Genomic DNA, 14,081 nt, shown 5'->3' with positions numbered 1-14,081 from the left:
GACTTTCCAAGCCGTGTAGCATTACGATTAAACCAGATACTCGAAGCAATGGTGATGGTGAGCTCAAAAACATCATCCCCCACATGTTGAACAAACTTGAGATGCCAAAGTAAGTCCACAAGTTCTTGAAAACATTTAATATTATGTCCATCCGAAGTCCCAGTGCTAGAGGCCGAAGACGAAGAAAGAGCCACTTTATAAGCGCTTTTCACAATTTTAAATTACCTTTATTAAAACTTGATTACAAGTTTACAACTCTTTTAATTTTAACAATTAAATTTGAACTTCATGTATTTTGAAAACACCAAAAGATACCAATCAGTTGAGCTATAAAATTTTTGGTATAACTGATCTAAATTTATATCTATTTATATTTATATTTATAGTGATATATAAAATAAGAAGTTGGGACATTTAATAACTTCTTCTATACTAAATTCCAAATATTGAATTTGTATCATATACAAATATTCTTTCTCAAAATTTCATACTTTTAATCAAGCAAAAAAAAAAAAAAGTGACTAAGGAGTGTTTGGTTTGTATTTTCAAATTACAACTTTTAATTTTTAAATAATATTACACGTATTTTTATGTATTTTCACAAATATTTTTAAACAATAATTTTCAACTTACACATGTAACAAACGGCCCAACGTGCCTAGTTTAAAAAAAAAAGAAAAGAAAAAAGTAGCAGAGCAGAGAAAATGGAACCCATCAGACAGTGAGAGGTCACTAGCCCACTTCACTTCCCAAGTGTTACAACACAACACAACAAAAACAACAACATCAACAACTCCGTCTCTCTCTCTCTGTGTCTCTCCCCAACAATTTCATCGTCACATCACATCTTCCTGGTATCTATGTTCTCTTCTCTTCTCTTCTCTTCTCACGTTATTTATTCATTAAATTTCTATTTACTTAGATCTCATGCTTTCGATTCTTCTCTTTATATACGATATGTATTTGATATCAAAACAAAGAGTTTGTGTGTGTTTCATTAATTGCTGAAACAAATGTAGTTCTTATGAAACAACAACTAATGTTGTAATTGCTTTGGTTTGGTTTAGGCTTTGGTGTTTTGTTCATGGAAAAAACCATAGAATTGAATTTTTTTTTGGGTTTTTGTAATTTAAAATTTCGTTGTAATTATAGCAATTTTAGATTGGAAGTGTAGCTGAAACGGAGAAGAACCCAGCTGCAAACTAGGGTTTTGATTTGTGATCTTTTGCAAATTTTGGGTGTGATCATTTTCAAAATGTAAATATTGGGGAAAATGGTTCATGGTTCATGGGGATTGCTTTGGCTTCTTAGGTTGTTTTGGGGTTCATTTGGAAATGCTTTTTTATTTAATTATTTATTTTAATTTTGAGTATTAATTTGGTGTGACAAATTTGAAGCCATTGCTGTACTTTACTTGAATAAGTGCAACATCAAAACCAGAAAATTGGGATCATCAAGACATTTCAAATTGAAACACTAAGCTAAACCAGACACATCCTTTAGTTTTTTAATTTTTTTTTTTTTGGTGATCAATTTGTGAGTAGTGGTACTATATTGTGATGATTCAGAGCGTCCCGTGTTGAAACTGTAGGTAATATGGAGAACCCAGATGCAAACCAGCTCCCTGAAGCAGATGCACTGCCAGATGGGTTTGTTGAGAGCTCCACAGAACCAGTGGCTCCTCCAACTCCAACAGTTGAACAAGAGAAACCGCTTGGTGATTACAAGGAGGATAGTTTCTCGGATCTTGATCATTCTGATAAGTTGTCTGCAAATGAGTTTCAAACAAGCCAAGGTGGGGAAGAGAAGACCCAGAAACTGAGGACTTTTCCTGTTCCATTATCTGAAACAGATATTTTTGAAGCTTCGGAGGGCTTGGGGGAAGCGTCCAGTGAGGGCTGTACAGAGCAGACAGAAGGAACACCGGTCTCGCTGGATTCAGCTAATCTCTCCGAGGCTTCAGTAGGAGTATCTGGATGCAGCGAGGTAAAGGAACAAGTTCAAGCGAATTGTCAAAGTTCAGAGAGATGTAATTATCTGTACCTTTCCATTTCCCTTTTTTCTTCTTGGTAATAACTTGCATTTTCATGCATTTTTTTTTCCCCCCTCCCTAATTATAAAGTTTTGTGAAAATTTTACTATCATATTTTTTGCTCAAAACGCAACTCCTATGAGAATTTGGAAAGATGATCACCCTGAAATTAAATAAGACAAGGAATTATACAGTTGCATTTCAACTGTTATTTTCTGTGAGTTGTTTTGATAAAAACGAGAGAGAATAAAAGTCAATTGAATGCATATGTGTGTGATGTTGTTACATGTGTATTGAGTTATCTGCTGGTTCTTTTGGGTTTAATATTTTTTATTATTATTTTGTTGCCCTCATCTCTCTTTCCTTGTTGCAGCCACTGAAGGAGGCTCAGAAGCATCAGTAAACAATATGAAGGATACATCTTCATCAGACGGTCTTGATACTTCGAAGAACAGAAAAGTAGTTAAGAATATCATCTTATCTGATTAGTATCTTTAATACATGTGATAGTGAATTGGATTTTTTTTTTTTATGTTTTCTTTCGTTACTTTTCTGCTCTCTTTGTACTCAACTCCAATTTGAAGCTGTGAGCACATGAATATAATTACTTTCTTGTTATTTATACACTGAATGGTTGTTTGAAGTAACTTAAATTTAGCTTCCACTCAACTGGAGATAAGCTGCTTGTAATGTAGGTGATATGTACATCTGATAAAGTGATAAACAAGATTTTTCTTGTCAATTTTCTCCTCAAACTTACTTCAAATGATGAGGTTTCATTTTTTATATGAGGTGTTGCTAGTTAGTTTTGTTTAATAATATGAGCTTTCAATTTTCCCCCCCAAAAGTTTTGTGACTATGGCGTTGTTTTTGCTGTTGCTTATTTTATTTTATGCTGTATAATTTTGTATGTCTATGGTGAATTTGCTTAAAGACTTGAAATCAATTAAGGAGGGATAAAATGAGATTTTTGGTTGAGCATTCCGAAATTGTTTGTTACAATAATCAAACCATCTGCTTTATCCCCATCCCCCATCTAGGCCCCTCAGGCATTGGTTCTCAATGGGAAGGTGCTGCTATGGTCAAGTCCAAGCAGGGTTAAACAGAATGGTACCCCCCCCCCCCTTCCTTTTTAGGGGAAAGAAAACATTTGTGTTATATTGTTAAATAGAATAAGCAGTTTAAGAGATTCAATGTTGCAAATTAGTTGCTACTTTAATTGGTTATAATTGCTAATTATATATGCAATTAGCAAATATTTTGCATTGCATTGACAAAGGATTTTTATTATTATTATGGGAAATGTTAACGGATGCTCTAAAGGGCATTGGTTTAGGAAGTGTTTTTAGAAACTTTTTATGGGAAAAGAAAAAAAGTAACGGATTTTTTTGACAACTTTATATATTTCCCATGAAAAATGTATTAAAACTTTCTTAAAATGATCTATTAAAAAATGCCCTAAGGGCATCCGTTAACATGACTCTATTATTATTTCTTATTTATTTATTTTTGGTTTAAACTATCTGGCCAAGAGTCTTGTAGCTCAATGGCATTGCTTGGTCTCCTTTAAGAGGAGAACCAAGGTCTGAATCCCCCTCCCTCACTTGTTGTAACAATGAAATTATAAAACAAAAAAATAGTTGAAACTGTTCAGAAAACAAAAGACCTTTGGTTGTGACTGTTTACTATCTACCTGAAGTCAGTGGGATACGATTATATTGAATTGTAGTTTAGGATGGTAGTCATACCTGTGGATGTTCAAATACTTTCAATGGGTGGATTATATAGGTTCTTTGAGAAGGTTGGTTCAGCTTGCTTATTTACACTATCTCATGTTGTAGGGTTCAATTAATCTTTTAGAATAGTTAAAAGTTAAAAGGAAAAGATTAATTAATTCTATCTGCTAACAATCTGATTATATTTATGTTGCTATTGTTCAACTTTGGTGGTTTATTAAAGCATCAAACTTGTTTGTGGTGTTCTTTTCTGTTGTCTTTCCCTGGTTGGCATTCACAACACATGCCAGAGAAGCTGTTGAATTTATTAAGTTTATAATTTTTATGGGCGGATGGAGATCCATCACGATTAGGGTTGAGAAAACAAATATTTTTGGCAGAAAGGGGTAAATCTGATTTTACTTAATTATAAATAATAATAAAAAATGAAAGAAATGGATTAATCTGATTTTGAATTACGGTCCTTATCTTACGCATTCTTTGTTTGTGGACTCTATGCAAATTTTGAAAGTTAGTTCAACAAGTTTAGTAATTTTTACTATTTTTGCTCCAGGAAACCACTGAAGCCAAACGTAAGGTGAAGCGTGCCTTCAAATCAGAAAAGGAGTTTTTGGAGTTCACTTTGAAGTACCAGCAAGTTCTTGCAGAAAGAGATGCTGGTAAGTTGAATTGATTTCACTAATGTTTAGACCTGCTTATAGAAGTATTTGAATGATTCTAAAAGTCTATGGTTCTATGTGGTTGTTTGGTTAGGCTACACGTGATTGCTAGTTAAGGATGGGATACATGAATTATAAATCCTAACTTTTGATAGAAATTAGTTTCTGGGATTGATTGCAGTTTGCCCCCTGAACTATGGGTCAATCTCAATCTCCCCTTTGAACTTTAAAATCAAGCAATGTACCCCCCGATTGATTGTTAATAGGTCAATTCTCCCCTTTTTGTGCCCATGCCCACTGTTCTCTACACACAAATTAACTTAAAATACTGATTAGGTCAAATAGGTGACCAGAAAACCCATAATTAAAATAATCTCCCTTCTGGCATTGGCAACACCTCATATTCTCAATAATGGACCTGATTTTCATCCAAAAACAAAGCCCAATTTTGCAATTAGGTAGTCACAACTGTCAAAAAGGAACACACATTCTCACCTCTTTAAACTCGGGAAAACACAAACAATTAATCCTCTCTATCTGAAACCCCAACACTACCACAACACAGAGCTCAATCTAGGACTGAAATTACCCTTCTCCACCATGAACCACCATCAAAGCCCCAACTATCATATAAGCCACACTAGCCAGCATCACTGGTTGCCTTGAAGCAACGCTAACACTCCCCATAACACAAACACAGTCTAAATTGCCACCCAATACCACTACACAAACACACTCCCACTCCCACTCCAAACCCCTTTCACCATTACTCTGCCGCAAAAGTAAATCCAAATCCATTGAAACCACAAATACTCTCACTTTTCTCGCTTTTGCAGGCAATTTCATGCCTTAGGATTGCCAACAGCTGGGTTGGGTTTATTGGGGAAACAAACTGTAGGAAATGATGATTCGGCTCGTCCATAAGGTTGTTGACTCTACTTTGAATTGTGGGAATTGTGTGTTGGGTTGGATGGGTTTTCGTGAGTTCTATTGGCTTTAGGGGGGAGTTTAAGATGGAAGTATGGGCTGGGTATGGTGTTGGGGTGAGGAATCGTTGAAGGATGGGATGCAAGGGTTTTCCATTGCCAATAACAGATTATTGGGAGTGAGACAAGAAGAAGGGGGGGGGGGGGGAGACAAGATTAGGTTTTTTTTTCCCATTTTCTTTTATTTTTATGTGAAATTTTTAATTAAGGGTATAGATGGCATTTTACATATTTGTGTAGATTGGGCACCAAGTTCGAAAAAGAATTAATTGTTACAGCATTTAAATTTGATGGAAACTAGTAACAGTGGGAGGCAATTTGCTTAAATACAATCATGGGGGACATTGCTCGATTTTAAAGTTTAAGGGGGATTGAGATTGACCTCATAGTTTGAGGGGCATTGTGCAATTAACCCTGGTTTCTTTAAAAATTACTTCTTTTGGTTACTAGCATTTCCTATGCAGTGTGATCCCTACAACAATTGAGAGAAGTTTCTGGGAAGAATGTGAAATTAATCGGAAGTTAGACAATGATATACAACAGTCGTTTCATTTTGAGAGAATGATATAGACAATGATATACACCAGTGAAATTAATTAAAACTTTATGAGTGGTTCATATAGACAATGATATACACCGGTCAGATTATGATAGTAGTCACCTGCAATATTTCTCTTTTGGCAAAAATCCATATTACTTTCTGTAAGTTTGGTCATTTGTCATTTACATCCCTCAAGTTTTATTTTTCTCATTTTAGTCCTTGAAAGTTCACATTTGTTGTTAATGTTGGTCTCTCCGTCATATTCCATTAAAAAGTTTCTGTTAAATACCTTAAAAATGACACAGTTTTAGCCTTATTTTCATTTTTAATATTAAAAATTATTTACATTTTTTAAATAAAAGTAAAATACAATTTTTTCTTAAAATCTAGCTTCTTCTCTCCTAGAAAGCATGGACGCGGCTGGGAGGGTGCCACACCTGAGTCCGACACGGCGTGACGCAGGACGCGGCGTCCGACGTGGTTGACTGTGCGTCGGTGCCGCGTCTGAGTCTTTTTTTTTTTTTTTCCTCAGATTCACGCCGACTCGGCTCGATTCACGCCAAAGTGGCTCGATTCGCGCCGAATCGGCTCGATTCGCACTGAATCAGCTTCAATTCGCTCCGAACCTGGCTGATTTGGCCAGAATCGGACTGTATTGGCCATATCAGGTCATATCACCAGCGACCGATATGGCCGAAACAGGCCAGAAATGGCTGAAACGGGCCGAAATCGGCCTTGAAACTCGCCGGAGCAGCTGAAATTCTGACCTCAGATGTGTTTCTTGCCTTCTTTTTTCTTTGTTTTGTGAATCAAGTATATTAATGTGTTTTTTAAGGATATTTTAATAGTAAAAATATATAGAAAATATAAATAAAAATATTTTTAATAATTTTTTAATCGCCGAGTCCTGCCACACCCGCACCCGCACCCTACTTTTTCAAAAATTGCCGAGTCCTGCACCCGCACCCAAGTCCCGAAACGCACCCGTGCTTCATAATTTCTCTCTCATCTCATCTCTCTCTTATCTCCTCCTCCTCCTCCTCCTCCTCCTCTCTCTCTCTCTCTCTCTCTCTCTCTCACAGATCGTCATTCATTGTGAGGAGGAGGGATACAAAGGCAGAGGCCAGTGTGAATGACTGATAGGCTGAAGTGCGGCCTAAGATGTATGGACATGCTAACTAGTTACTTTTTCTCCGACCCAGGGGCCCCAGTCCCCTTCACACCTCTTACATACAACCTCATTTTAACTCCATCTGTCATTACCAATCAGGAAATGGCTCAAATGCTCATAAACGCAACATTGACTCCAAAACTCTCAAAAAGTCCCAGATGAAGAAAAAGGCCTTTTAATTGAGCCATTGCTGGAATCTCTTCATTTATTTTGATACCTTTCTTTCTAATAGCATTCTCTCCTCTCTCTTTTGCTATAACAAAAAGCTATTCAGCCGTCAAAATCAGATCTTTCTGACCATTTTCTATCGTAGCTTTATTTCTATAGGAAAAAAAGAGAGTTAGGATTTTTTGTTTTTTGTGTGAGGTTGGTAGGCTTTTTGGAGAGTGAGGGATTTGGATGAATGCCAATAACTCATTTTCAAATCCTAATAATATCTATTTCAGATTTAATATAAACATTCTAATAATATCTTTTAAAATTTTTGCTTTCAGCTTTTAAAATTCTCTTTTAGTCTCCAGTGAATGAGACTAAAGGATTCGGAAATTCTTTTCCATGTGTAGTTTTTGGCATGGTGTGCTATATGGTTCAATTTTATTGTTGGGTAAATCTACCAAGTGTTTGAATTTTTTAATTTGTTGGGTATTTGTTGCTTAGATTGGGATTGGAAGTTGGAATAATTTCTATTGTTGGGTGTTTTTAATTTTTTTTAAATGGGTAAAGCTTAGGTGTAGTGCATTAGGTTTCCCAATCATTTACAAACATATGGTTGCATTGACCAATAGAACACAAATAGTATTATCCTTACTAAGGACAATTAAATTTAATGCAGTTATGTGTTTGAATTTAATTGGAGAACCAAGTGTTCAGTATTAAAAAATGAGCCTTGAGGAATGGAAATGGAAATTAACCAAAATTAACGGGTGTAATTTATATTTTGCCTTTTTTTTTCCTTGACAATATAGCATTTCTTGTGGCATATGATACTGTGATATCCTTGGTTATCTCTGTATGTGACTTCCAACAATGTTCAATGTATACTGATCCTTCGTCCATTAACTTTGCCTTGTTTTTGTAGCCATTGCTGTTCGAGACAAGCTTGAATCACTGTGTAGGGAGTTACAACGTCAGAACAAAATACTAATGGTATACTTTCTTTCACGCACTTTATCTGCTTCAACTGATTGTATTTAGTATGGTTCCAAATGCAGGGTTTGCAGGTTGGTCCTTTAGTAGATCATTATCTCTGATGTTTACCAAACTCTATTAAATGTTTTGATTTGTAAAATGCTCAGACATTCTGATGTGTACTTGTTTACTTCCATTGATCCTCTTATAGATTGATTTATGGAGTTGTAGAGTTGATCCTTTCTCTAGTACAAGCTATAAATAGCACTTATCTTCTTGGAAAGACTGATTACTTGCTGATTATATTACAGGATGAATGCAAACGGGTATCCACAGAAGGGCAATCACTGAGATTAGATTTATCATCCAGGTTCCAAGATGCAATCAAGGTTCAATTTATATTTTGTATTTGATTGGGAATCTCTGACTTATCTTGAAATAAAGTTTGGTCGATAGGTTATGTAGGATATGCTTGCTTTTTCCTAATTTTTAGGGAGAAATCATAAGATGTGGTTGAGGCAACTATTAGGTGAAAATTTATGTGCTGAACCCAGTCTTTTTCAAACTTGGAATATGCAAAAGATGTTTATTGTGATTGAATTACTTTGCAAATCTTTAATGTTCTGGTTGAGACAAGTATGCTGTATGCATGGGACTTGGGCTTGCTTCAATTTCTACTGAGAAAGAATGCTGATATGAGTGTCAGTGCCTAGAGTTACATTGTATACTGTGCTGTAAACAAAATATGCTGCAACATGGGTTTGAAAGAATCAAAACCCCTGATCAATTTTCAGCTCTGTGTTTGACATCACAATAATAATGCTTCAATAGGAGAATCCTTGCATTGGTTTCTTTCTTTCTCAACTTAAAATTTTCAATTTATTTTCTTGTGTTGTGATTCTTCAGGGTTCATTTCAATTTTTTGGGCTTCCTGTTTATTTATATTAATTTGTCTCGGTTATAGGATGTGAGCAATAAGCTAGAAGAGCAAAAGGATGAATGTCTCTCTCAGCTAAAGGAGAATGAGATGTAAGATGAAAGCAAATTTGTGAGAAATTATGTCATTATTATATATATTTTTCATAGGAAAAAAAAAGTATGATACCATCAACATGTGATGCCAAGATTTATATCTACATTACATGTGTGGGAACTGAAGATAATGGAATTTCATACCTTGGCAACCCCTTTGGGCTGTATGTGAATATTGCCCTTTAATTAAATGAGCTTTGTTTTGTGATATTTCCTAAATATAGCACATATTCTCGTAAAACAGTTGGCCTGGCTGACACAAAATGTGGTCTCAGTTGCCTTTTTGTTTGCATTCATTAGTCTAGAACTTATCTATCAATTAAGCATAGAAGTAATCATTTCTGTACACAGATAGTTTACCATCAATAACATGTTCATTCTTGTACTCAAAGATGTGAATTTTGAAAATGTAGTTGAATAGCATTTTTATTTCGTGTCATGTCATAAGTGAAGGATCTTATAAATTGCCACCTCGGTTCTTTTAATTTGTAGGAACTGGTACTGTTTTTTATTCTGAAGACTTACCAGTGGGTGCTTAATATAACAAATAACAATAAATAAACATTAAGACTGAAGATTGCTGTGAAGGTGGTTAATGTTTTAATGGTCATGGCCGAGTGTAAAATGTAATGTAGTGGTGGTGGGTTGTAAGAAAATAAATTTACAAGTATTAACGGAGTAGCTTGATTCACATCCTGTGTATGTGAACCATTTCCTCTTTTGAATAAAATTATTTTTACTTAGCAAAGAAAAACTCATGAGTAATTAAGGCTTGATGGTGAGATTTCCCCACTAGGTATAGACAGCATAGTGTCAAAGAGTTAACATCGTAGAAATATTTTATGCATATTCTATGGTTAAAAAAGAAAAGATTAAAAGCCTAATTTATCTGCTGCCCTAATACTTTCGCATCTCTGTAAGATTACTACTGTTTCTTCACTTTCTGGTTCATTTTTGCTTTTTCATACTGTCTTGTATATATCTTGGACTGTTCTATTTTTGTCACATGACCTTATATGAGAATCTTTTCTGCTGACTTGTGTTTTACCATTGAATTGTCTATCAACAAAAGAATATGGTATTCCTCCATTGATGCTATATATAATGGGTTAGTATAATGTTTCTTTTGAAGTATTAAAAATTATTTACAAAATTCTTCATACTCAGGTTAAGAACTAAGCTAAAGCAGCTAGCTGAACAGTATACTCTTTCTGAACAGCAATTTGCACAGAAGGTAAAGTGTCTCATTTTCTTGTAAAGCAGGGTTTACTACACTAACATATTTAATTTTCAAAGGCATTAAATTGAACTTAATTGGTTGGGTATAAATCCACAGTTAAAGCAGAAATCGCTGGAACTTCAGCTTGCTGATCTGAAAATTAAGCAACATGAGGAGAAATTGGTCCATGAACAATCCCAGATGAAATTATATGCAGAACAGGTGTCACAATTGTTGGCAACTGAAAAGAATTTGCGCTTACAGTTGACAGCTGATGGAGAAAAATTCCAACAATTTCAGGTCTACTTCATTCCATATTATTTATTGCCTCACAAAACCATTGTGGAACTTCATTCATCACAATCTGATAATTAATTGCATAGATGGAGGTTCAGCAAGGCAGGCTTAAATGTTACTAAGTTTATTTGCCTTGAAATTTTGGATGTGGGGTCCATTGGTTAGTAGGCATTGAGCTTTGTGTGCATTTGTAGAACTATAAGGGTTGGCAGTATGGGGTCCATTGGGTGATGCCAAAGACTCTGGTAGCAGACTTGTTCTTTGGATGTTGAAACCAGTTGGGAAAACATGTCAGCTACTTGGTGTGGAATATGGCCCCCTTATGTTTAATGTGGATGCTTTGGAGGGAGAGGAATAATCACACTTTTAATGGGATGGAGAGTTCAGTTATAGACGTGAAATCTTTGTTGGTGAGATTTGAGCTGTCATTGCATGGGAATTAGTTACAGGCATCCACTTGTAGATTTAAAAAATTCCCTTTCATTTTCCAGATCGAAAACAACTTTTCTATATCTAAACTGCTAAATTAATTTGGCAGGATGCTTTGTTGAAGAGCAATGAGGTTTTTGAAACATTTAAACAAGAGATTGAGAAGGTACATTACACTTTCTTCAATATTACAATTAATTAAGATGCACCATTCCTAGTTGCTTTATGTTACATTCAACTCATATGATATGTTCAATTAATTCACCTTTCTTCTTCTTTTGCTTGTAAAAACTAGATGGCGAAATCAATCAAGGAACTCAAGAAGGAAAATTCTTTCTTGAAGAGCAAATGCGAGAAAACTGATGTTACTCTCATAGAACTTGTTGATGAGGTATATTTGTGTTATTTTTCTGTTTAGTTCTATATAGAAGTCAACATCCCCCAACCCTTCCCCTTGGGGATGTGTTCTCCGCTCACATTGGGATGGTATTGGCTTAATTATTATACTTTTATATCCCGTAAAGAATCTATTTAGCCACGTAAGCTTTTCAAGTACACTATCCATTGTACATCTTCCATAGTCATTGACAGTTTTAGGTTGCAAATACTACTCAAGAAAGCCTTATTGATGCAGCACTAATCCCTCAAAGGATTTTTGCAGAAAATAAACATATGAATCACTACCTATGGTTGTTTGGAACTAGCATGAAGCTGTTATAGAAAATCTAGGAATCAAGGTTACTTATCTAAAAAAAAAATCCTAGGAATCAACACTTGGGGTTGCCTAGAATCAGCACCAAATCATTTTCTGAGAAAAATTCCAATAGAAATTGGATTGATCAATCATAAACTGTCCTTATTGGAGTATAATAGTGCACTTATTTGGAGTACTAGAACCAAACTCAATAAAATCCAACGGACCAATAGTAAAAATAAAATGGACTAAAATTAAATAAAACTAAATTAAAATAACAATGTCTTCATGCTTCGTGTATCACTTTATATACAAAATGCTCGGAATGGGCTATAATAATCATAGGTTGATATTTAGCACTGTCTTAGTTCTATCCTTTCTTTGTCACATGCTTGTGCAAAGCCTAAAGATGGTATCCAATTTGCAGCCATATTGTGCAGTGTTGGCATTGGCCTTGGCCTTTAAAAGAGCTTCAAATTAGTTATGTGGTTTTTAGGTTGTGGAAAACTAAATGTTCACTGTTGTAACAGAATCATTACAATAGCTCATACTTCTGTGTGTTAAAAGGTTCTTGAATTTGGATTAGTAATTTGAACAAACGAATAGTACATCCAGGTTCAAATCCCCCCCCCCCCCCCCACCCCTTTCCAAAAAAAAAAAAAAATCAAATTATGAAAATATTTCTTTTCTAGTGTGAGCTCACCTTATTTTGTGAATGCCTTGGCGATTGAGTGATATTCCTAGGGAAGGACTATCTATTTATTTATTTTTTAACTTATTTTCGTGTGAAACTAAGATTTATCTTTGTGTGAGCAGCGTGAGCGCTTAAAAAAACAGTTGGAGAAAACAAAGAATCAGAAAGAAAAGCTGGAATCATTGTGCCGATCACTTCAGGCAGAAAGGAAACAGAGTTCCATAGATATCAAAAGTTCAGAATGAGTCCCAGTGTGAATGCGAAAGGATCAACTAAGTAAGAAGCTCAAAAATGATTTTGGGAATGACCACTTCAAATTGTAGACCATTTTTTTTTTGGCCCGGCTTTTTTGTCATAAAACAGCATAATCTCTTCTGAGTGTAACTGTATGCAATTTATTTTTTAAATAATAATTATTTTATTATTGAGATATTATTTTGCTTTCTGTTTATTATCTAAATCTTATCCATTATGAACTTCAAGTTTAGTTAGAACGTCATTTTCATTGTCAGCTTTTCTTGTTCGGTGGAACAGTCACTTTCATAAAGGTAAACCTTTTTGTGAGCTCCATTTAAGCAAGGGAGAAGAAAAGCATGATGATTGCTTTTTAAATAAGCTCATTTTCCTTACATAATCACCCTTTTGAGATTGTAACTTTCTTCACTGGCAGGGTATTTAGTGCCATGTTTCTGAAAGTAATGTCCATAGGTTATATTTATATGATGAAACATCTGTGTGTAGATGAATGTACTATCTCTATGTTTTTTTCCTTTCATGATTCAATTTCCACAGTGCTTTCTCTAATCAATGTTTGAGGCTTTAATTTCTTGAGTTTTAGCTAGGGATGTCAGTACCTCCCCTGTGATTTGCCAGGGACCATTGAAAACCAGTCTAGTCCTTGAGCTACCAAACTTTAAGGTCTTTGAGCTACCCCTGCCAGTTTTAGCTTTTAGCCATTGAAATTCAATGTCTTGATGACTTGATCAGCTTCATAGTCTTGCATGCATGTCAATTGTACTGGAACAACAAACCAATAATTTTCCTATCAATAATTTCCTTATGCATCACAGTCCACATACTTCGAGATATAGAATGAGATAAAAATAAAATAAATAGAAGGACAAAAATGTCTAGGTCCCTCTTATTAACCAGATTTAATGTTAACTTTATCTCCTATTTACTTTCTGTGATGTTTGGTTTGGACTGGTGTGCAAGTTACAATAATTCAATGTGGCACAACATAGAAAAGTTAAACTTAAGTTGACTCTTTATCCGTGATTATCAAGTCACCTGTATTCTACTGTGGAGATTGTACAGATCTAGATTGTCAATATTGCAATTATTGTCCCTAGTGTAGTGTGTGTTTCTCAAAATTAAAAAAACAAGAAGAAAATACGTGCAGTTCCTGCGTAGGTAACCGCTACAATAGTTTTCATAGGAATTAAAAGCTTTGGTTGGTGAAG

General features: G+C 34.9%; 1 protein-coding gene across 2 annotated transcripts; it reads left to right on the top strand.

Annotated features, from left to right (window-relative positions):
• The first annotated feature begins 690 nt into the window (after window positions 1–690).
• Window positions 691–13,067, top strand: LOC115955718 (alpha-taxilin). Of its 2 annotated transcripts, none has more exons than XM_031073988.1 (12): window positions 691–854; window positions 1,592–2,029; window positions 2,406–2,491; window positions 4,322–4,427; window positions 8,204–8,271; window positions 8,565–8,642; window positions 9,218–9,282; window positions 10,453–10,519; window positions 10,622–10,804; window positions 11,340–11,396; window positions 11,526–11,621; window positions 12,741–13,067. In XM_031073988.1, the coding sequence occupies exons 2-12, from the start codon at window positions 1,597–1,599 to the stop codon at window positions 12,861–12,863; spliced, it is 1,362 nt and encodes a 453-aa protein (XP_030929848.1). In that variant the 5' UTR covers window positions 691–854; window positions 1,592–1,596; the 3' UTR covers window positions 12,864–13,067. The 2 variants fall into 2 exon arrangements, with proteins under 2 accessions (XP_030929848.1, XP_030929847.1); XM_031073987.1 differs by having other exon boundaries at window positions 692–854; window positions 2,406–2,494.
• Window positions 13,068–14,081: the final 1,014 nt, after the last annotated feature.

Source organism: Quercus lobata, chromosome 8 (genome assembly GCF_001633185.2).
Source record: "Quercus lobata isolate SW786 chromosome 8, ValleyOak3.0 Primary Assembly, whole genome shotgun sequence".
Lineage (NCBI taxonomy): Eukaryota > Viridiplantae > Streptophyta > Magnoliopsida > Fagales > Fagaceae > Quercus > Quercus lobata.
This window is presented reverse-complemented; position numbering and strand designations above follow the sequence as displayed.

What these genes read in the sequence shown, in the direction of transcription:
- LOC115955718 (XM_031073987.1), top strand. Translation starts at nt 1,597, where the DNA reads ATGGAGAACCCAGATGCAAACCAGCTCCCTGAAGCAGATGCACTGCCA. An exon ending in TCTTGCAGAAAGAGATGCTG is followed by an intron (nt 4,428 to 8,203) that starts GTAAGTTGAATT and finishes TTGTTTTTGTAG; the next exon opens with CCATTGCTGTTCGAGACAAG. An exon ending in CAGCTAAAGGAGAATGAGAT is followed by an intron (nt 9,283 to 10,452) that starts GTAAGATGAAAG and finishes CTTCATACTCAG; the next exon opens with GTTAAGAACTAAGCTAAAGC.